At 46.9% G+C, this 24501-nt stretch overlaps 1 protein-coding gene across 2 annotated transcripts in view; it reads right to left on the minus strand.

Annotated features, from left to right (window-relative positions):
- Positions 1-12998: 12998 nt before the first annotated feature.
- Positions 12999-24501, minus strand: part of ppm1f (protein phosphatase, Mg2+/Mn2+ dependent, 1F) — a 165901-nt gene continuing 154398 nt past the window's right edge. For both annotated transcript variants that reach the window (XM_072498389.1, XM_072498380.1), the window contains 3 exons: positions 19491-19634; positions 17333-17426; positions 12999-14145 (listed from right to left, as the gene is read on the minus strand). In XM_072498389.1, the coding sequence (XP_072354490.1) occupies positions 13757-14145; positions 17333-17426; positions 19491-19634 (627 nt within the window). In that variant the 3' untranslated portion in view covers positions 12999-13756. The remainder of the gene's footprint in view (positions 14146-17332; positions 17427-19490; positions 19635-24501) is intronic.

Consider the following 24501-nt stretch of genomic DNA (forward strand, 5'->3'; position numbering starts at 1 on the left):
TGTTGTAAATCTGCCTTTGTAGAAGCAAAATAACAAGAGTAATACCGTTGGATTGTACAATCAAAATAGCGGAAATAAAACCAGCAGATGGTGCTGCTACACATGTCACAGTAGATATCCTCTTTGAAGTCATGGCTGCTGAATTTGGTATGCAATTAACCAAACACTTCGAAAGACAAGATAAAGAGATGATGAAAACCCTGAAGCAATCGGTGGAGGACGTGGTGGTCCCAATAAAGGAGATTTTGAGTAAGACATCAACGGCAGTGCGGGAACACAGGGAAGTGCTGAAGGGGCTGGAAGAAGCACATAATGACCACCTCGAATCGCTAGAAATAGAGGTAGCAAAGGTTCATACCATCAATAAAGACCTGAAGACAAAGATGGAAGACTTAGAGAACTGGTCGAGATGGAAACATCTTCGGATTGTGGGGCTGCCGGAGGGGCTAGAAGGCCAGAGATCAAGAGAATACTTTGGCAGAATGAAAGTTGTTGGGTGAAGAATAGGAGGTTACCCGATTCGAGCTGGACAAGACACACCGATCATTTCACCTGAAACCACAGGTGAACCAACCACCAAGAGCAGTGATTGTTTGCTTCAGCAAGTATCAGGCTAAGGAACGAGTACTGCATTGACCAAAGCTGAAACGGGAGGCAATGCCATTCACATTTATCAAGATGTGACAATGGAGCTGCTGAAAAAAAGTAAGGTTTTCAACAAGGCGAAAGCAGCACTCTACAAGAGGGGTATACGATTAAAATGGTCTACCCGGCGGGGTTACGAGTGACATACAACTCCAAGGACCATTTTTTGATTCTGGAGTTCGTAAGGGCTGCGTTCATAAGGGCTGAAGGCCTGACTGAATTAAATCTTGCGTAGGGGCTTTGATATTACGGTTAGATTAGATTGGTTGGAGGTGATGGGATGTTATACTATAGTTACCCCACTTATATTGATGTTTTTCAGTAATATATTTGGTTGTTTGTATTATATTGGTATTATATATATAAATGTTTAGGAAAGAACTGGGGGAGGGAAGTTGTGTGTTTTAGAAGGGGAAATAAAACATTTTTTAAAATTAAAAAAGAAATGGGGAGAAGGGCAATGGGAAGTCCTTAGGTTTGAAACATTATTGAAGAGGGCTTTAACAGGAGCCACCTCACTAGGAAGCTTGGACTGGCTAGTGAATGGAAGTGAGGTGGGGGAGTGGCTGCGGCGGGTCGAATCTGCTAAAACAAGATTCAGCTGGCCTAGGAGATGTGAATGAATGGGGAATAGGGGAAAGGATGAGGAAAGTAGTTTGAAGAGTAAGTATCTGGGGGATTTGTGGGAAAGGGTGGGGGGAGGTGAAAGCTGGCTGATGGAGGTAAGGGATAAGGGCCGAGTGAACCCAACGAGTGAGACCAAAGGGTATAAAAATGAGGTGAGGAATTGGAAATATTGGCTGGGAGGCAGACACGATTGAATGGGTGTCGGGGAATGAGAGACCCCTGGCCTGGTTGGTGACATGGAATATAAGAGGACTGGGAGGTCCAGTGAAGAGGACAAGAGTCCTCTCACATCCGAAATGTTTGAAAGTCGAAGTGGTACTGCTACAGGAGACTCATTTGAGGGTGAAGGATCAGTTGCAGCTCCAAAAGGGTGGGTGAATCAGGTGTTCCACTTGGGTTTTACTAGCAGAGCCTGAGGGATGGCAATATTGGTGAGCAAAAGGGCTATGATCTAGATGGAGCAAGTAATAGTAGATCAAGGGGACAGGTATGTCACAGTCAAAGGTACATTGAAGGGAAGATCGGTGGTCAGTATATATACCCCGAACTGGGATGGTGTAGGATTTATGAAAAGGCTGGTGGCAGCCATTCCAAGTCTCGATATACATCAATTGGTTCTAGGTGGGGATTTAAACACTGTACTGAACATGAAGTTAGATTGTTCAAAGCCATGAATATTTACTCCTTCAGGAGGGGCGAAAGTGTTGACAGCATTTATGAAGGAGATGGGGGTTTGGACCCGTGGTGGTTTTTACACGCGGAAGGAAGGGAACACTCCTTCTTCTCTCCGGTACACAATGTATATTCAAGGATCATTTTTTTCATCATAGGGGGGGCATTACTCCCGGGGGGTGAGGAAAGCGGAGTATTCCACCATCGTATTCCGGACCATTTGGTGGAAGTAGTCTTGGAAAAGGGACTGATTCAAAGACCGGCGTGGCAGATCGATGTGGGATTGTTGGTGGATTTGGGCTTTGGCGGAAGGATGAGTGAAGTTATCGATGAATATATTATGCATAACAATGGGGAGGTCTCTCCCTCAATGGTTTGGGAAGCTCTAAAGGCAGTAGTGTGGGGGGAAATGATCTCATACAAGGCACAGATGGATAGGGAAGTGAGGGAGGAACACCAACAGCTAGTGGACAAAATGTTGGAGGTGGATAAACCCACACCGGAGTTATTGATCAGCAGGAAGGAGCTTCAAATTAAGTTTTATTTACTATTGACTGGGAAGGCGGAACTCCAGTTAAGGTGGGCTGAAGGGGTGGTGCATGAATATGGGGACAAGGCTAGCCGGATGTCGGCAAGCCAACTTAGGTGCCAGGCAGCCTCGAGGGAGATTTTATAGGTCCGGGATGAAACAGGGAGGTTGGTGTCAGCACCAGAATAGGTGAATAAGGTATTTGAGTTTTATAGGAATTTGTATAGCTCAGAGCCCCAGGGGGATGAGTGGGATATGCAAACGTTCTTCGAGGAATTGAAATTTCCAATGCTGGATGAAGAAGACAAGGCCAGAATGGAGGGGCCTATCGGAGTGGTGGAAATACAGACTGCAACGAGGATAATACAGACGGGGAAGGCAGCAGGGCCAGATGGATTGCCGGTGGCATTCTACAAGAAATTTATGAATAAGCTGGCTGCACTCCTAGTAATGATGTTTGGAGATGCAGTGAAAAGCTCCCAGAGACGATGGGACAAGCTTCAATTTCACTATTGTTGAAGAAAGATAAGATTCAACAAAGTGAGGGTCATATCGGCCGATATCATTTTTAAACGTAGATGATAAGATATTGACAAAGGTGTTGGCTCTTAGATTAGAGAAGTGCCAGCCGCGGATAGTGTGGGAAGACAAGACGGGATTCGTAAAGGGGAGATGATTAGTTTTGCATGTACGACGCGTGTTAAACATGGTTTTGACTCCGGCAGAGGGGAATGAGCAGGAGGCGATAGTGGCATTAGATGCAGATAAGGTGTTCAATAGAGTCAAATGGAAGTATTTGTTTGCGGTGTTGGAGCAGTTTGGAATTGGGCCTAAATTCACAGCATGTGTCAAATTATTGTACGCAGATCTGGGGGCGTGTATGGACGAACAAAGTGAACTCGGAATACTTTTGGCTGCAGAGGTGAACGAGACTGGGTGCCCCATGTCCTCTCTACTGTTCACTTTAACGATAGAGCCCCTGGCCATTGAGCTGAGAAGCTCAAAAAATGGAGGGGGATAATGAGGGGGTGGTGGAACACAGGGTATGATATGCCGAGGATTTACCTTTATATACATCTGTCCCAATATCTACCATTGGAGACATTGTGAGGCTACTAAAGGGGTTTGGAGCCTTCTCAGGCTATAAGTAACATTTTGGAAAAAGCGAGTGCGTTTCAATCTCAACACCGAGGGAAGGACAAAACTTGGGAGAGATGCCGTTTCGAGCAGCAACAAGCCACTTTAGGTACTTGGGGGTTCAGGAGGCCCGAGACTCGGCTCAGATCAGTAAATTATATGTTACAAGCCTGACAGCAAGAGTTAAAGACTTACAAAGATGGGATAGTCTAATCCTATCGTTACGGGCCGAGTGTAAGTGGTTAAAGTGAACATTCTACCACGGTTTTTGTTTTTATTTCAGTGCCTCCCAGTCTTTTTATCTAAAAGCATTTTTGTGGGGGTGGAACGATTGATCTCTTCATTTATAATGAGCTGGGAAGGTCCCTAGGATTCTTAAATCATTGCTTCTGAGGGGGTGACAACTGGGCGGCCTAGCCCTGCTGAATCTTATGCACTATTATTGAGCGGTGAGCACTGAGAAGGTTTGGTGCTGGGGTAGGGAACCGGATATGGTGTGGGTGCAGATGGAGCAAGGGGGCAAGTAAAGGGTCGGGGCTATGGGTGCTGGCTCACTCCCATTGGCATTGTGGAAATACTTGAAGAGCCCGGTTGTGGTGGCAATACTGAAGATATAGAAGCAGTTTCGCAAACATTTTAAGTTAGGAGCAAGGTGGAAACTGATGCCATACCGTGGCTATTTATGGGAAAATTATGGAAGTAGGATCAGAATCTCGAGATGGGGTAAAGGCCAATGGGAGGAGGAATTGGGGGAGACATTGGAGGAAGGACTGTGGTGCAAATTTTTACGGAGGGTAAATGCATCAATCGCGTGCACGAGGTTGGCACTAATACAATTGAAGGTAGTTCACAGAACACATTTGACGAGGTCAAGATTGAGTCGCCTGTTCGAAGGGGTTGAGGTCATTTATGAAAGTTGTGGGAGGGGGCCAGCCAATCATGTGCGCATATCTTGGTTGTGACTAAAACTGAGGATGTTCTGGGGCACCTTCTTTAGCACCATGTTGACAGTGTTACAGTTGGGCCAAGAACCCAGTCCCTTGAGGGCCATATTCGGGGTACTGGACTTGCCAGAGCTCCCTAGAGAGGGGTGGGGGCAGATGTCTTAGCCGTCGCCTCGCTGGTGGCAAGGAGGCAGATCCAGTTGGGGTGGAGGTCAGTAGCTCCACCCTGTGCCTCAGTCTGGATGGGAGACTTAATGGTGTTTCTGAGCTTAGAGAAGGTTAAATTTAGCTGAAGGGGGGATGAGGAGGGGTGGCATGGTGGTGCAGTGGTTAGCTCTGCTGCCTTACGGCGCTGAGATTCTGGGTTCGATCCTGACCTCGGGTCACTGTCTGCATGGGTCTCACCTCCACAACCCAAAACGGTGTGCAGGGTAGGTGAATTGGCCACACTAAATTGCCCCTTAATTTGAAAAATAAAAGGGAATGAGGAGGGATTTCACAAGAGGTGACGTCCATTCATATCTCACCTAACGGAATGAGCCTCAGTCAGCAGCTAAAAGGGGGGTAACTAGTTAGTTGATGAATTGTTTTCAGGTTGGGGGAGGGATTGTTAAATGTTAGTTAAATGTGTGTAATGTAAATTATGTAAAATATTTTGAAAAAGTGAATAAAAATATTTATTAAAAAGAACTGTGAGCTAGAATTGTCCAATTCTAATCTAAACAGGATGAGAACAAGGACGACTAACATTGTTGCTTTGATTTAAACCAATTTATATCCTGTCCTTAAATTCAATTAGTGGCGTAACGTAAAGTTGACCTTTTACATACACCTTGCTTAGAAAACCTCAAGGCAGCTTATGGCACCAGAGCATCATGGTGGGTGTTTGATTCTTTAGCGGCAACCAGTAAAACACTACAGTGCACTGTCACTTAACCCAGATGCTGGTATGCTGATGGCTGCCAAGTGCTGAATGCTTTCTATCATTCAAGATAAACATAATTTAATATAAGTTGAAATTGTAATTATTTACCCTTGATCAGGACCTGTTCAGCAAAATAGTTTTTAGGAGTTAAGTTTGCCCCATCAGAAATTACCAAACTTCCAGTATAAATTAGAGTACTTTGAAGAAGTAACCTGGATAAAGGGGAACCGGTGGATATTCTGTACTTAAGATTTCCAGAAGGTATTTGATAAGGTGCTATATCAAATGTTATCGTGGAAAATAAAAGCTCATGTTATAAGGAGTTAACATATTGGCATGGATAAAAGATTGGCTGGCTAACAGGAAGTAAGGAGCAGGCATAAAGGGGTCTTTTTCAGGTTGACAAGATGTAACGAGTGGTGTGCCACATGGATCAGTGCTGGAACCTCAACTGTTTACACCCAAGAACCAATAAAAACAATAAAAATGCTTCAGATGCTGGAAAACTGAAAAGAATACAGAAAATGTTGGAAATATTCAGACGGTCTGGCAGCATCTGCGAAGAATGAAGCAGAGTTAACATTTCAGCTCGATGGCTTTTCTTGCTGAAACTTTTTCCTGGCCTGGTATTTTCTTATCTTTGGCTAACAAATCTAAAGTTGTGAACCAATTGAATTTTACTATTCCATAGTCTTGTGTTGAACACTTGGGAAAAATTAAATCAGCCAACATATACCCGTTGCAATAAACCCTACACGGGCCAAAGGACCATCACATTGTAGGTTTGATCTCATAGCAGTCATATGTACAGATTGTGGAAAGCCAACCAAAACAAAAAGTTAATTCCTGTGGGAACAAGATAAATATATGCCAGGGTCATGACAGCTCTCTTTTCCAATAATTCATCTTGTGTGCAAATACTTACCTCTGATACAGACACTTGATATTAAATTGGAGATTACAAAATCAGCATTGGCAGTTGATATCCCATAGGACTCAATCGGCACTTTGGATAAAAAATACCGTACACTAACAGAACCTAATATCTAAATTGCTGCCATTAAGTACTATGCACATGACAATTATTTGAAGATAGATAAGTGCTTCCATCACCCTCCGGCTCAAATATTTCAGGTTTTCAATAGATTTGGAAAACTGTTTTGCGAGCAAGCATAAACAATGTTCATCGTGGGACATAGGAGGACATTCCATTAAAGGGTCCCTGTAACTGCACAACACTTCAACATGCACAAAACCGCAAAAAGGCACAACTTCCCAACTTAGCAAGTTGCAGGTTTGCTTAAAAAAATATATGTTCATATCATGCAATGTGAATAAATAAAATCATGTTATAACTTGTGGTTATATTCCAATGCAATAAAAATGCAATTAGAAAAGCAAATAAAATAAAATAGATACAAGTATACAAAGGCACCAGAATATTACCCGTCCCGCACTTTCTATAAACAAACAGTGCAAAAACATTGTTAGGGATTCAGTAAGGGAACCTCAAAATCAGAACACTCAAATACTATTATAAATTGAAAAAGATTGACTTAAAAACTATGATTATCACCTGCCAGGAACTAGGTCATTAGTAATTCCACCAGATAGGTGTCAGGTGTAGCATATTAATCAAGGATATGGTTTTGTTCTGATACCAAGTGATGCTGCCCTTTCTATTTTTGCCCACCCTCCCATTAGTTGTGCGCAAGTTTACACAATGGAGTTCTCAGAAACCTAGTGTGGTATTACAATGGGAGTTGGATACGCCAGAGCTGTTAACAGAGGCAGGCTGGATTCTCCGTTTCTGAGGATAAGTGCCGGCACCAACGGAGAATCCGTGGTGCACCACAACGGGAAAATTGGAGCGAATCCCTCACCAATTCTGATGAGGGGCTAGCACCAGCGGCGCGTGGAACACCCGTGGCGAATGGCCAGGACCCGGACCATGCTTGTACAGGGCTGACAAGCTGCAGCTGCGCACGCCTACACCCCCACCGCTCGCGCTGGGAAACATCGCGCCAGCCGTGCTGGACCGCATACCCGCCCATCCCGATCCCACAGCCCACCCCCAGCAGAAGCCCCCCGAGCAGCGGCACGGATCTCGGCTGTGTGTGGCGGCGCTGGATACTGTCTGCAGCCGGCACTCCAGGGGCAAAATTCTCCGGAAACGGCGCGATGTCCGCCGACTGGCGCCCAAAACGGCGCAAATCAGACGGGCATCGCGCCACCCCAAAGGTGCGGAATGTTCCGCATCTTTGGGGGCCGAGCCCCAACCTTAAGGGGCTAGGTCGGTGCCGGATGAATTTCCGCCCCGCCAGCTGGCGGAAAAGGCCTTTGGTGCCCCGCCAGCTGGCGCGGAAATGACATCTCCGGGCGGCGCATGCGCGGGAGCGTTAGCGGCCGCTGACGGCATTCCCGCACATGCGCAGTGGAGGGAGTCTCTTCTGCCTCTGCCATGGTGGAGACCGTGACGGAGGCGGAAGGGAAAGAGTGCCCCTACGGCACAGGCCCGCCCGCGGATCGGTGGGCCCTGATCGCGGGCCAGGCCACCGTGGGGGCACCCCCCCGGGGCCAGATCGCCCTGCCAGATCCCCCAGAACCCCGGAGCCCGCCCGCGCCGCCTTGTCCCGCCGGTAAGGTAGGTGGTTTAATTTACGCCGGCGGGACAGGCATTTTAGCGGCGGGACTTCGGCCCATCCGGGCCGGAGAATCGAGCAGGGGGGCCCGCCAACCGGCGCGATTCCCGCCCCCGCTGAATATCCGCTGCCGGAGACTTAGGCAACCGGCGGAGGCGGGATTCACGCCAGCCCCCGGCGATTCTCCGACCCGGCGTGGGGTCGGACAATTTCGCCCCAGGTTCCCAACCACTGGGACCACACGTGACCCACGCCATTGGGAACTCGGCCCATTGGAGGCGGAGCATCGCTTGTGGGCCGGCTGATGACGCGCCAACGGTGCTATAGTTTTGACCCTGTCTCTTTCTTGTAATTTTCTATCAACTGCCCAACCTCACATCAGCTCCATAGTGTACAGTATTCTAAAACACAGCTAGCATCCATCTTGGCACGAATCTGCATATAAATTGGAACCAGTACCAGAAAGATGTTGAGTGAACGATTGTAATGATCGATACTTAACTGATTCTTTATGTACGAAAGTAATTCAAATATATAAACCAATTTGACCGTATTAAATTTACAAAGATATGGAAATATGGGGAGCAGTAGGTGCAGGGGAAAGCAGGTGAATTTACATCAGTTTTGACAAACAAAAATAAACTGTTGCATATCAGGCCAGAAAAGCAAAAAGTATGAAGTGAATGAAATAAGCACATGGGAGACAAATAAAGGTGCTGAGTTGAGACAACGTGGAGAAGCATTTAAAAAAAAGACAATGTTAAGGTCAGTAATAACAAAAATGAACTATTAATCTAGCGAGATAATACTAAGTCTAACTGTCAGATGTCCTTTTCATAGATCATAGAGTTTACAGTGCAGAAGGAGGCCATTTGGCCCATCGAGTCTGCACCGGCCCTTGGAAAGAGCATCCACCATCCTATCCCCGTAACCTCACCTTTTTGGACACTAAGGGCAATTTAGCATGGCCAATCCACCTAATGCAGATCTTTGGGCTGTGGGAGTAAACCGGAGCACCCGGAGGAAACCCACGCAGACATGGAGAGAACATGCAGACTCCACACAGTGGCCCAAGCAGGAATCGACCCTGGGACCTTGGAGCTGTGAAGCAACCGTGCTAACCACTGTGCTACCGTGCTGCTCTATGGCATGCATTATAGTCCCCCTGTTTCAAAGGGGACATATGTACCCTGTTTCAAAGGGGACTGGGTACAAAGAAGAACAATAAAAATATGATTGTAGAAGGAGGTTGGGATAGAAAAAGTTGGAGCATATAAAGTATTGACATTTATTGACAATACTGCTTTGAAATAAGACTATCCCGTAGAATGAGAAGACTGGTTTGGCAAATAACAAAAACATTTTGAAAACGGTTCCAGCATTGAAATGAAATCCATCAAGCTGAAATATTTGGAATGCTCCACCAAGAAAGATAAAAAGACATTACGGATGTTCCAGATGCAGTTGGGTGTTATGCTGAATGAGTTAAAGTATAGAAGGGGCAAACTTCAATGGGCCAAATAGCCATTCGTCTCTCAAATCTTTCTTACATTAATATGCTACAGAACTTTAATGTATTTGTGCAGTTTCTTTCCAAAGTTGGGAAAGCAGAAAATTATTTGTATAACTAAAAGGATAAAAGATTAAAAACCTGTGACATTTAGCAGAAATATATCATGTTGGAATATAACAATGAGCTATACCCACATCCTAATATCTCTCAGCAACATTTCAGCAAAAAAATGCTGAGGCAAGGTAAGCCGATAGAACTGGGGCATTTGCTGTCATTAACTTCTATAATTGGACATCAGAACATAGGAACACAAATTTATGTTGTGAAGTTTTGTGACACAAGGAAACCATCTCATTTCTTAGGAATCGTTGGTACCCCGTCCCCACCTAAAGCCATATTTTCTGGGGTTTCATATTTTGAATTCAGCAAAATCTCTTAAAGTAGCTTGTCTTTAAGTTTTGTTAAAAAAAAAATCAAAGGGGGATCTTATAGAAACATATCAAATTATGAAGGGAATAGATAGGATAGATGCGGGCAGGTTGTTTCCACTGGCGGGTGAAAGCAGAACTAGGGGGCATAGCCTCAAAATAAGGGGAAGTAGATTTAGGACTGAGTTTAGGAGGAACTTCTTCACCCAAAGGGTTGAGAATCTATGGAATTCCTTGCCCAGTGAAGCAGTTGATGCTCCTTCATTAAATGTTTTTAAGATAAAAAAGATAGTTTTTTGAAGAATAAATGGATTAAGGGTTATGGTGTTCGGGCGGGAAAGTGGAGCTGAGTCCACAAAAGATCAGCCATGATCTCATTGAATGGTGGAGCAGGCTCGAGGGGCCAGATGGCCTACTCCTGCTCCTAGTTCTTATGTAACAGCAAATAACTGTGAAATGACAAAAAGGTGAATCAATGGCCTGAATGACAAAAGCACAGACCACATAGTATGAAGTCATACAACTGGAAAGTTTCCAAGGTGTCATCCCAGATCTAGGCTGATTGAATTTATCTTGTGGATTGTCCTTGAGGCATAGAAAATAAATCCAGCTTTTTCTTCTTGATTTCTACCACGAAATTGTAGAAAGAGTGCATCACACGAGAAGAGAATTGGGCTGAGCTATTCAAGTCATCTGTCAACATGATAACAAAGCAAATGGCAACAGGGAGAGATTGAAGATTACTGGCATTCAATGAACCATGCAAATGATCAATAATAGATGCCACCAGTTTAACATTTATTCCCTCTCCCACTGGCAAACCATGGGCTGTAGTGTGTACCATCTTCAAGATATATTCATAGAATCATAGAATTTACAGTGCACAATGAGTCCATTCAGCCCATCGGGTCTGCACTTGCCCTTGTAAGAGCACCCACTTAAGCCCACGCCTCCACCCTATCTCCGTAACCACACCTAACCTTTTGAACACTAAGGGGCAATTTAGAATGGCCAATCCACCTAACCTGCACATCTTTGGACTGTGGGAAGAAACCGGAGCACCCGGAAGAAACCCACGCAGAAACAGGGAGAAAGTGCAAACTTCACACAGTCACCTGAGGCCGGAATTGAACTTAGGTCCCTGGAACTGTGAGGCAGCAGTGCTAACCACTGAGCCACAATTGGCAAGGTTCCTTCAACAACATTTACCAAACACGCAACCCAACCAACTAAAAGGACAAGGGCAGAGGTCGTATGGAAACACTATCACCTCCAAGTTGCACAACATTCTGATTTGGAATATATAGTCATTTCTTCATCAGCACTAGATCAAAATCCTGGAACTTTCTCCCGAACAGCGAGTGTACCTACGCCGCACAGACTATAGCGGTTCAAGAAGCCCATTCGTCACCACCTTCTCAAGGGCAGTTAGGGATGGGCAATACATGTTGCCCCTGCTAGCAACATCCACATCCCATGAAAAAATATACATAGATTCTCAAAATGATCTGTAGAATTATGATTTGTTTTCCAGCTTCAAAACAAAGCTTGTTTTTGGAAAGCTGCTCTGCACACCAGCTTTCATTTTTCAGAAAATGAATACAATTGAGGGTCCTGGTCCTTCGGAAGATTCTAAGTAAATGATTCATTTGGTTATAAAAATTAAGGACCGATGGAGTTAGAATTCTATCATTAGTCCTGGAAAAGACAACAGGGACTTTGGGCGTGGTTCAACTGAATGGGAACGAAGTCCCACAGCAAGCATGTTTAGCCGCGTGTTTCCCGGTGCTCGCAGTGCCGAGAAACACATGGCTATACAACGGCACTCGCAATAAATAAAGGGCCTCAGCGAGGAACGCACGCCCGCGGTAGCACATAGTCCCGTTTTCTACAAGGAGGAGCTCTGCTCTCCAGAACTCCTGTTTTCTAAACCGAGGAGCTCCGCTCTTCGCAATCCTAAGTGTAGCGAGAGATCAGGATACTATTTTTAAATGGCATCCCGATCTCCGAAGCCCCGGACACCCCTCAAGCCCCAATGCACTATGGGAGGGTCCCTGGCCTCCTCCCCTCCCAATGCACCCCCACATCCCTCCCCCAACATCCCCGTAGTGCACCCCTGGCAGATTTGCTAAAAAAGTGATGGCGGGATTTACATCACAACGTCTTGTGAGATAGCGTTAGATCTCGTGAAGAATGCAAGCCGGATAAAGTGGGGTCTCCCGGCTTTTATAGGCCATGCTGTGCTGCAGCGGCCTGCTTTTCGGGCGCAGCATGGCCGTAGGATTGCGCTCATAATATACCATTACTTAACTTAGCAGTTACTAAACTACTGAAAGAAATCCTAATATTTCTGAAACAAGCAAATCAATTCCAGTTACTAAAACCACAATACATTCATCCATCCAAACTCTTTGTCACAAGCAATAAAATGAAGTCTCCAAACTCAGCACCAAATCAAAGACCTATTGCTAGGTTTTGTGATTGTTTGATACTTATTTTTCTCTCTTGATAAGAGAAGGGAATGAAGTCATGTTACCTTGTGCAGTATACGTAACAGTACTGTAGCTGCGTAGAGAGATAAGGCACTGAACGGTTAACCTGCACAAACACTGTGCTGATAAAGCAGGACAAATCATTAAATAGTCTGTCCTGCGTACAAGGATAAGGCACTAAAATAGTCAGCCTGCTTTTTCCGCTGGAGGCAAATCAGTATACAAAGGTGCTTGAAAACTTGACATATTTAAGAAAAATAACTTTGGAAAATTAATAAGCATTATGCAAGCATGCAATTTTACCCAGGGAACCTAGTTAACATGGTGGCAATGGGAGCAGCTTACCAATGGACTAACTCACTGACCATTCAGTCCCACTATTGTTTTTTTCTGATTATTGAATTTTCTTCTGGGCCAGTTTAGAATGCTTTAAAATGCGTACAATAGTTAATATGGCTATTTTATTTACTTATTAAAAATAATCTACAACACCGACACCTAATTAGACTGGCATAGATTAACTGATGTCAGCTCGGAATATCTCAATTTCAGAGTTTTCAGGCAGATGAAACGACCTGCTCCTGAAACTCTCACCAGATTTGTTCAGGAGAAAAGTGTGCATCAGAACAGCTTGTGGATCAGTTGCAGTTTGAACACAATTTTGTCAATTGGGAGGATGCAAAGGCAAATTTTCAACCTTTAGACACAGGATATATCTGAGGCAAACAAAGTATTACCTTGTAATTATTGTCCATTCTACAGAACAGACACCCCAGGTTAGGGAATATTTGTTCCCCATTTCAAGATAGAAAGATGTAGCAATGTCATACAAATCGATTGATGCTACTTAATTCTTGGATTTGGCCCTTTAAACTTGGGATTTCAGCAAAGGTGCACAACCATAATAGATTAATAACTCCTGAGCCACCCTTTTTGCACCCTTGGTTACTGATCTTTGCCACTCTTTTCATTAAAGCTTATGCAGGAGACTGGATTTATGTATACTGGTCTGGCAAATGCAGGCATAAACTTGCCAAAGCAGTGTCATCATTTTACTGTGAGCCGACATTTCAACATCAAATTCCACCCTTCCCCAGTTCTTTGGCATCACTCATTAAAGCATTAAACCCCGAAAGTAACACTGTCACCTGACCTCCATTAGGGACAGGAATCAGCCTGTCTGACCCTCTGCCTGGTTGTCTTTATTTACTGTTGAGGTGGTGAATTGTGGTGGATGTTTCAGAGTCACCTCTGGCTTGAGGGCACCCACTGTTTTGGTCAGTGCTCTCAATGCCCACGTGCAAGTTGCTAGCTTTCAGAATGTCCTGTGGGTCCCGTAAAAAGACCACCACCACAGTGATGTTGTCACTAGAGCCACCTTCTTTTGCAGCTGCTACAAGTGTCTCTGCAACTGTACTCCCATTACCCACGTTTTCTTGCAAGTGTTCTAATACAATGTCCACAACCTTGGAAGGTTCAACTCCATCAAAGAAGCCATCACAGGCTAAAACAATGTAGTCCTCTGTGCCATCTAGTTGGAACGAGGCACTATCTGCATCCCCCGAAATGTAAGGCTTTTGGTCAATGTCCCCTAAAAGAATGAACAAAAATCAGCTTGATAACAGGAAACAAAAGTCAATATGCCAGGACTTGGTTCATGCAGAATGTCAATTAACACCAATTCACCTTTGGCAATGTTTCGTCAACCCAGAAAGATGAACTTTTTTCTTATTAGTTATTGAAATCTACTGATGAGAACTCAGACACCAAGTTCCGGAAGAGAGAGTCAGCAAATAAAAATACACATTATGATGCACAATGGCCTCCTTTTGCATTGTAGGGATTCAATGTGGAATGAGAAACGGAAACAAGATATGACATCTATGATCTATGTATGGAACCCTTGTGAAGTTACCCTAACATTTGTAAGGTACTTAAGAGGGAGTTTTAACCTCCCATATGTGACCCAAATTCTTGTGACAGGAAGGACAGGAGGATTCTTGCATTTGGTTTGTACTATATGAACTGAACACACATTTACAAAAACAATGCTCGTAACTGGATAATAAATGATAATAAATGATATCAAATTATTTTGAATGGTTTCAAATCAGGGCTAGAAATAGGAGTCAAATCACATTATTCACTAATGTCAGCATCAAACATTCTAGATCAGTTACAGCATAACCAGATGGAGAAGGGTGGCATCGACAATAATGCATCATAATCCCAAGCTCAACAGTGCTTCCTAATGTATTAGTGTAAGTTTTTCTATTCCAATGCTCGACATTCTTGTGTCTTTGCTCAGATAAGAGTTTTTTGCAATGGGAACTTGCACTAGACAACCCCACTGTTACGGATTTGTCCTGCTGCTCATCAGGTATCCATTGTCTGAGTAGAAATTTGCTATAGCTCCGTATTGAAATATCAAAATCTTTGGTCTCCACCAAGAGGCGGCTCGGTGGCGCAGTGGTTAGCCCTGCTGCCTCATGGCCCTGAGGACCCGGGTTACTGTCTGTGTGGAGTTTGCGCATTCTCCCCGTTTCTGCGTGGGTTTCACCCCCACAACCCAAAGATGTGTAGGTTAGGTGGATTAGCCATGCTAAATTGCTCCTTAATTGGAAAACAAATAATTGGGTACTCTAAATTTTAAAAAAAATCTTTGGTCTCCACCACAAACTGTGTCCACTGGTCACCAACTCAATTCCTCTCCCGGTCACTGTCTGAGGCTAAACCAGGTCATTTGCAAACACGGTGTCCTTTCTGACCCCATGATGAGCTTATGACCCGATGTCCCCCAATCACCAAGACCCCCTACTTTCACCCCTCTTTTCCACTAGCTCAACTCATCTGCTGATGAAACTCCAGCCAAGCCTTTGCTACCCCTACACTTAAGTATTCTAGTGCTCTCCTCGCTGGCCCCTCACTTTGCACCCTTTGTAAAGTTAAAGTCATATTCTAACTTGTACTAGGTTCTAAAATCTAATTACTTTAGTGCTCACTGAACTACAGTGGTTTTCAACTCCGGTATGCCTCACTTTTAAAATTCTTATTTAAGTTTCAAATCCCTCCATGGCCTCACCCCATCTCAATCTCCGAGATTTCTGCACTCTTCCAATTTTGGCCTCTTGCCCATTGTTGATTTTAACAGCTCCAAAATTAGCTGCCCTGCCTCCAACTGCCTCGACTCCAATCTGTGGAATTCCCGACCTAAACCCCTCTCATCTCCCTTTTGTTCTTAAAAGGTAATTAGAAAAGTGAATAGAATGTTATAATTTATTACGAGGGGAATTGAATACAAAAATAGGCAGTTATGCTTAATTTGTACAGGGCTCCAGTAAGATTACATTTGGCGTACTGTTTACAATTTTGGTCAGCTTATTTAAAGAAAGATATAAATGCATTGGAAACAGTTTAGTGAAGGTTTACCAGACTAATACCTAGGATGCTGGGTTATCTTATAGAGAAAGGTTGGATAGGCTAGGCTTGTATCTGCTGAAGTTTAGAAGAGGAAGAGGCGACTTGATTGAAACATAGAAGATCCTGAGGGATCTTGGTAAGGTGGATGTGGAGAAGATGTTTCCTCTTGTGGGAGAATCTAGAACTAGGGTTACTGGGGCGGCATGTGGTGCAGTGGTTAGCACTGGGACTGCGGCGCTGAGGACCCGGGTTCGAATCACGGCCCTGGGTCACTGCCCGTGTGGCGTTTGCACATTCTCCCCATGTCTTCATGGGTTTCACCCCCACAACCCAAAAGATGTGCTGGTTAGGTGGATTGGCCACAGTAAATTGCCTCTTAATTGGAAAAGAAAAAGAATTGGCTACTCTAAATTTAAGGAAAAAAAAGAACTAGGGTTACTGTTTAACATAAGGAGCCACCCATTTAAGACAGAGATGAAAAGTATTTTTTTCTCTCCGAGATTGAGAGTCTTTAGAACTCTATTCCTGAAAAGGTGATGGGAGCAGTCTTTTATTATTTTAAAGCGGAGGTGGATAAATTATTTGTAAGCAAGTGATAGGTTATCGGCAATAGGAGAGATACAGATTTGAGGTTACTATCTCATCAGCCATGATCTTGTTAGATGGCAGAGCAGGCTCGAGGGGCTGAATGGCCCACTCCTGCTCTTTGTTCGTAAATTAACTCCTTAATATCTGATGTTCCTTCATATCAAATGCTCCTATGAAGCACCTTGGGATGTTTAATGATGCTCGGGGTGCTTTATAAATGCAAATTTCCTATTGCACATGAAACACAGTTGGGAAACCTGGAACTCGGGTCTCCCATAGTTGGAAGTGAGAGGCATTCCCCAGAGCAGTGCGAGTAGGATTCAAAATCTGAACGTAGACATGAAAGGACAGTATGCAACCTAGTTGTGCTTAGAAAGTAGTGTTAGGATTTGAGTAAAATGTAATAATTGGCACAACAAATCTTCAACTTCACTTTAGCAATTTTCAGACAGCTAACATTTAGGCCCATAAATGTTCTTTCTTATCATATTCCCAAGAATTAATTCCAGCATTAGTGAAGAACAAAAAGTTAAAGCTCATTAAGGAAAGAGATCATCCAAAAGATGATGAATATAAACTTTTTATTATTGGATGTTGCGATTTCTGTTTTCTTTTTGTAGATTGTAAAAGATTTGGAACATAAAATGGGAATATGGAGCTAGGGTACAATCAGTATTGCATTTGCGTATCCCATTCATTGTTTGATATCCTAAGGTGACTAGTTGCTAGATTCAGCATGTCCCCCATTGAAAGGTCAGGCACATACTCACCAATCGCCCTAGAGACTGCAAGAGTTCCATTTACACGCCAACATCCCAGAAATACCACACATCCACCAAGATCTTCAATCCTCTCTTTCTCTTTCTAAAATAGAATAATTCAGGTACGGATAACCAACAATTTGTTCAAAGCAAAAGTTAATCAAGTGCAGTTTAAACATTCTCAGGGCAGAATAATGTGGTTCCAACATAGCTGCTGTTTACACCATAGATACTGCGAGGCCTGGATAGAGTGGACGTGAGAAGATGTTTCCACTTGCAGGAAAAACTAGAACCAGAGGACACCATCTCAGGGATGATCATTTAAAACAGAGATGAGGAAGCATTTCTTCAGCCAGAGGGTGGTGAATCTGTGGAACTATTTGCCGCAGAAGGCTGTGAAGGCCAAATCACAGAGTGTCTTTAAGACAGAGATTGATAGGTTCTTGATTAATCAGGGGATCAGGGGTTATGGGGAGAAGGCAAGAGAATGGGGACGAGAAAAATACCAGCCACGATTGAATGGCGGAGCAGACTCGATGGGCCGAATGGCCTAATTCTGCTCCTGTCTTATGGTCTTATATAGGCTGTGCACTTCTCCAGAATCACTTTAAAGAAAAATGCAGAACAAGATCCAACTTGCCAAATCAACCAACCAATAAATTTATGCAGATTCTTGAAGACCTAGACTGGTGCAGCAGATTTAACTTTGCAAATAGGGGAACACGAACATTTATTGTTTTATGCAGAAGAATCAAAACTTATCAAACTCTTCAGAAATTGTAAAAAGCCAACCTGAACCCAGGGAAAAAGGAGTTTCTTCATCCCCACGAGGGGCGAGATTCTCCACTCCCGTGCCGGTTGGGAGAATCGCCTGGGCCGCCAAAACGTCCCGGGACGCCGGTCCGACGCCCTCCTGCGATTCTCCCAAGCGGCGGGAACGGCCCCGTCGAGTTCCATGGGCCGCAGGGCGGGGAATCGCCGGAGACACCCAAAATGGCGATTCTCCGGCACCCCTGCTATTCTCAGGCCCGGATGGGCCGTGCGGCCAGGCCAAAACGGCGGGTTCCCGCCGGCGCCGTCCACACCTGGTCGCTGCCGTTGGGTACAGCGCGGGAACGCTGGGGGGGGGCAGCCTGCGGGAGGGGGAGGCGGGATCCTGCACCGGGGGGTACCTCAAATGTGGGATGGCCTGCGATCGGTGCCCACCGATCGTCGGGCCGTCCTCTCTGAAGGAGGACCTCCTTCCTTCCGCAGCCCCGCAAGATCCGTCCGCCATCTTCTTGCGGGGCGGACTCGGAGAGGACGGCAACCACGCATGCGCGGGTTGGAGCCGGCCAACCCATGCATGCGCGGGTGACGCCAGTTATGCGGCGCCGGCCGCGTCATGTATGCGGCGCCGCCTTTACACGGCGACAAGGCCTGGCGCGTGTAGATGACGCGGCCCCGATCCTAGCCCATTATCGGGCCCTGAATCGGTCGGGATAGGGGCCGTTTTGCGCCGTCGTGAACCTCGACGGCGTGGGCACTTCGGCGCAGGAGTGGAGAATCCCGCCCGAGGTCTTTTTTCTATAAGAGTACACCTGAGACTCTCTGATTCAAGGCTACAGCTGCTTTGGAATTGCACTGATGCCACAGGATCTTGACACACAGCAACAATAGCCAAATAAATTTCTGGATTTTAGGACAATTTGGGATGGGCAATAAACACTGAATATGCCAGTGACAACTATATCCAAGAATTAAATTTTAAAAATTTATTGGAAAGACCCAATTAAAAAAAGTCCTTTTCTGCTGGACTTGAATGCAGTGAGACTCTGGCATTGCTGCTAGGTGCACAAACCTTTTGCATCAGAAGCTGATGGCACTATAGTGCTTCAGCACCATATCTGTGACCAGTTCGCAAACTAACCTATCTAGTTAAAAACTACATTAAGAATACTAAATATGTCATGCTGCTAATGGTGTTTTATAATGCTCATACATTTGTAATTAATGGACTAGCTGAACATATTATTGCCCAATTTTCACTTTGCTAATAACCTATATGTACATTTATATTCCTGGCCAACTGTAGTTTCATTTGCACACAGCAGTCATGCCCGAAGTCATGATTTAGCTGAACTGCCTCTTTCCTTTTTTAAAAACCTACAATTGATGTCTCACTCACTTCATTCTCAGGTTTGTGTGGATCCATAAGGGTCACAACCTGGCCCTGTCGCACCATCATCACCTGCGAGTCCCCAAGCCAGGCCACATGCAGTGAATCGTCAACAATCAAGGCTGCCACACCAGTGGTACCACTCCGTAACTTCTGCAACACAGATGATAACTCAGTTAGAAGCATCTATTCCATGAGAAATACAGGTTTAGTCCCCTCCTCCATCTAACCTAGCTCTTATTGAGCTGCACCTGCCCTGCATCCAACAGAAACTAGTCTGGGCACAATTTACCAGCTGCGTCGCGCCAGACGTGAAAATGAGCTGGCTGGTTAGATAGTGGGAGATGCCAAAATCGGGAACCACGGTGAGTCGCGATCGGTTTCTAATCAAACCAGCCCGCTCCCGTCGGATCCCATCTTGGCATGGCGAGAAACCAATAATCACCAATTAAGACCAATCTCCATCCCATTAACGGGTAGAACCCCCTATCAAATGACCTCCCGAGCGTGCCGTCATATGGGCGCCGTTCAGTACACCTATAAAATAATTAAGCTAGCTCAATGACTGCTGTGGGGATCCAAGGAGGTGAGCAGCCATCTTTGAAATTGGGCAATCATCCCAGAGGCACCAGGGCTGCTGCTCATTATTCGGGGAGGGGGGGATGGACTCCCATTGTTGGGGAGGGGTCGCCCCTGGGCCGGGGGTGAGTGAGGAGGCTCAGCATCTGCAGGCCGCCACGGTACCCCCGATTCGTGTATACTCATAATGGGAGAAAATCCAGCTGCTGCCTGTCTGTCCCACCAAACACCCCCGTGACAGAGCCCTGACCGTGGTAATATGGTGAAGGTCACTTTAGCTCACACTGGCGCACAGCTAAAGGCTATTGCTAATGGGGTATTTACAATTCTAGTAAGTGAGCACTTCACAGCTTCGAAGTGGATCCCCATGAGTACACATGCCATGACGCAGGCAGTTGTTACTGCCTAGCATCCCAGTCAGGCGGTGAGGCCTGGACACTTGTCCTGAACTCCGGAGGCATTTTCACCACAGAGGCAGCAGCCAATATTTGAACACTCAAGAGCTGGGCCTCAGTGCTGGGGTCATCCCCGCGACCAGAGGGTGTGTGTGGGGGCCGGGGATGGAACCAACGCCCGGTCCAGATCCGGTTTCCAGCAGGTGTCTGGGGTACAGTTCTGGGGTCCAGTGCCCAGGGGCTACTGCTGCGGCTGGGGGTGAAGAATGTGTTGGATGGCATCCTGAGAAATCAATAATAAGTCACACAATACCAGATTAATGTCCAACAGGTTTATTTGAAATCACAAGCTTTTGGAATGCTGCTCCTTCATCAGGTGAAGTGGAGGCAGGTTCACAAACACAGCATATATAGGCAGAAATACAATTGCAAGGTAATTTAAAAAAATATATATTTATTAAAGTTAACACAATTTTTCACCCTTACAAACAACCCCCCCCCCCCCCCCCCCCCCCTCATAACAAAATAGAAAGAAAACGCATATAGCAAGATATAAACATGGTAAAACGATATATTACAGGGGCAGCACGGTAGCATTGTGGATAGCACAATTTGCTTCACAGCTCCAGGGTCCCAGGTTGGATTCCGGCTTGGGTCACTGTCTGTGCGGAGTCTGCACATCCTCCCCGTGTGTGCGTGGGTTTCCTCCGGGTGCTCCGGTTTCCTCCCACAGTCCAAAGATGTGCAGGTTAGGTGGATTGGCCATGATAAATTGCCCTTAGTGTCCAAAATTGCCCTTAGTGTTGGGTGGGGTTACTGGGTTATGGGAATAGGGTGGAGGTGTTGACCTTGGGTAGGGTGCTCTTTCCAAGAGCCGGTGCAGACTCGATGGGCCGAATGGCCTCCTTCTGCACTGTAAATTATATTCTATTCTACAGAACTTTGTACATTGGATTCCTCCCGTACATGCCAGTTTTCCAGATCTTTCATGTATTATCTTGCTCAAATACCCCCCAGGCAGACCCCCCTTCCCCCTCCCTCCCACCTCGATCCTCGCAGCCAGCATTTTTGGCAGCAACTTAGCATCCACATTGAGGAGCGAGATCGGCCTGTACGACCCACATTGCAGTGGGTCCTTGTCCCGCTTCAGGATCAAAGAGATCGTCGCCTCCGACATTGTCGGGGGCAGGGTCCCTCCCTCCCTTGCCTCATTAAAAGTTCTCACTAGCAGCGGGGCCAACAGGTCTACGTACTTCCTGTAGAACTCAACCGGGAACCCGTCCGGTCCCGGGTCCTTCCCTGCCTGCATACTCCCCAAACCTTTGCTCAGCTCCTCCAACCCAATTGGTGCCCCCAAACCAGCCACCTCCTGCTCCTCCACCCTCGGGAACCTCAGTTGGTCTAGGAATTGTCTCATCCCCTCTTCCCCCGCTGGGGGCTGGGATCTGTACAGGTCCTCATAGAAGGCCTTGAATGCCTCATTTACTTTTGTCGAACTCCGCACCGTAGCTCCCCTTCCATCCTTGACTCCACCTATTTCCCTCGCTGCCATCCTCTTACGGAGCTGGTGTGCAGCATCCAACTCGCCTTCTCCCCACACTCGTACGTCGCCCCCTGCGCTTTCCTCCACTGTGCCTCTGCCTTCCCTGTGGTCAACAGGTCAAACTCTGTCTGGAGACGTCGCCTTTCCCTAAGTAATCCCTCCTTAGGGGCCTCTGCGTATCTCCTGTCCACTCTTAAAATCTCCCCCACTAACCTCTCCCTTTCCATGCCCTCTATCTTCTCCCTATGAGCCCTGATGGAGATTAGCTCTCCCCTGATCACCGCCTTCAGCGCCTCCCATACCACCCCCACCTCCCCGTTGTTGTTGGCCTCGAAGTACCTTTCGATACACCCCCTCACCCTCCCACACACCGCCTCATCTGCCAGCAGTCCCACATCCAACCTCCACAACGGGCGTTGGTCCCTCCCCTCTCCCAACTCCAGTTCCACCCAGTGCGGGGCGTGATCTGAAATGGCTATGGCTGAATACTCCGTTCCCTCCACTTTCGGGATCAGAGCCCTGCCCAGAACAAAAAAATCTATCCAGGAGTAGGCTTTGTGCACGTGGGAGAAAAAAGAAAATTCCCTGGCCTGCGGCCTGGCAAACCTCCACAGGTCCACTCCCCCCATCTGATCCATAAACCCCCTAAGCACCTTGGCCGCCGCCGGCCTCATTCCGGTCCTAGATCTGGAGCGATCCAGTGCTGGGTCCAACACCGCATTAAAATCCCCACCCATTATCAAGCTTCCTACCTCCAGGTCCGGAATGCGCCCCAACATGCGCTTCATGAATCCGGCATCATCCCAGTTCGGGGCGTATACATTTACCAATACCACCCACGTCCCCTGCAACTTACCGCTCACCATCACATATCGACCTCCGTTGTCCACTACGATATTCTTGGCCTCAAACAACACCCGCTTCCCCACCAATACTGCCACCCCTCTGTTCTTCGCGTCCAGCCCTGAATGGAATACCTGTCCTACCCATCCCTTTCTTAACCTGACCTGATCCGCCACCTTCAAATGTGTCTCCTGGAGCATGACCACGTCTGCCTTCAGTCCCTTTAAGTGCGCGAACACTCGGGCCCTCTTTACCGGCCCATTCAGGCCCCTCACATTCCACGGTATCAGCCGGATTGGGGGGGCTCTCACCGCCGCGCCCCCCCCCCCCCCCCGCCGACTAGCCATCTCCTTTTCTGGGCCTGTCCCGTGTCCGCGCCGCCCTCACCCTCCAGTCCCCCCGACGGAAGACCCCCGCCCCGACCATCTCCTGTGTCCCATTCCCCTTCGGCCAGTGCAGCAGCAAAGCAGCAAACCCCCCGCGCCCCCTTCGCTAGACCCGTGTCTAGCTTTTCTGCTCCCCCCATAACACTCCTGTAAGTCAGCTGACACCTGCTGACCCCGGCTTCCCCTGCCGTCCCATTGACCCCCCCATGTGGGAATCTCCCAATCAGTGTGCGTTCCTCCATTCCCCCCCCCCCCCACTTCCCTGGCGCGGGAAAAAAAAAACGCTCTTTCCTAAGCCTGCCCCGCCCCCTCTGGCGCAGCTCCTGTCGCGGCCTTGTCTCATTTCCCCCATCCCCAAGCCTCCTCTCCCTCCAGCACCAGCGCCCACCTTCTCGTACGGTCTTCTCACCCGGTCTCTTTCCCCATCTCTCCCCCAGCCCGTGGAACATTTCTTGCGCGTGATTAACACCCTATGTACAACAAACATCAAACATCCCCCCCACCCTCACAAACCCTCAGTTTGAGTCCAACTTTTCAGCTTGAATAAAGGTCCAAGCCTCTTCAGGCGTTTCAAAATAGTGGTGTTGATCCTTGTATGTGACCCACAATCGCGCTGGCTGCAGCATTCCGAATCTCACTCCTTTCTGGTGCAGCACCGCCTTGGCCCGGTTGAAACCTGCTCTCCTCTTTGCAACCTCCGTGCTCCAGTCCGGGTATATTCGGATCTCCGCATTCTCCCAGCTGCTGCTCCGCTCTTTCTTGGCCCATTTCAAGACCCTCTCTCTGTCCGTGAAACGGTGAAATCTCACCACAATCGCCCTTGGCGGCTCGTTAGCCTTGGGCGTCCTCGCCAGCACCCAGTGTGCCCCATCCAGCTCCAAAGGCCTCGAAGGGGCCTCCGCGCCCATCATCGACTCGAGCATCGTGCTCGCATATGCCCCAGCATCGGCCCCCTCCACTCCTTCAGGGAGACCCAGGATCCGAAGATTCTTTCTCCTCGACCATTTCGCCAGGTCTTCGAATCTTCCCGCCCACCTCTTGTGCAGCGCCTCGTGCTCCTCCACCCTCACCGCCAGGCCCAAGATCTCATCCTCATTCTCACTGACTTTTTTCTGCACCTCCTGGATCTTTACCTCGTGGGCCTTCTGGGTCATCCCTAGTCCTTCAATCACTGACAGCATAGGCGCCAGCATCTCCTTCCGCAATTCCTCGAAACAGTACTTGATGAACTCTTGCAGCTCTGGCCCGCATTCCACTTTATCACCGGCCGCCGC

This window comes from Scyliorhinus torazame, chromosome 1 (genome assembly GCF_047496885.1).
Source record: "Scyliorhinus torazame isolate Kashiwa2021f chromosome 1, sScyTor2.1, whole genome shotgun sequence".
Classification (NCBI taxonomy): domain Eukaryota; kingdom Metazoa; phylum Chordata; class Chondrichthyes; order Carcharhiniformes; family Scyliorhinidae; genus Scyliorhinus; species Scyliorhinus torazame.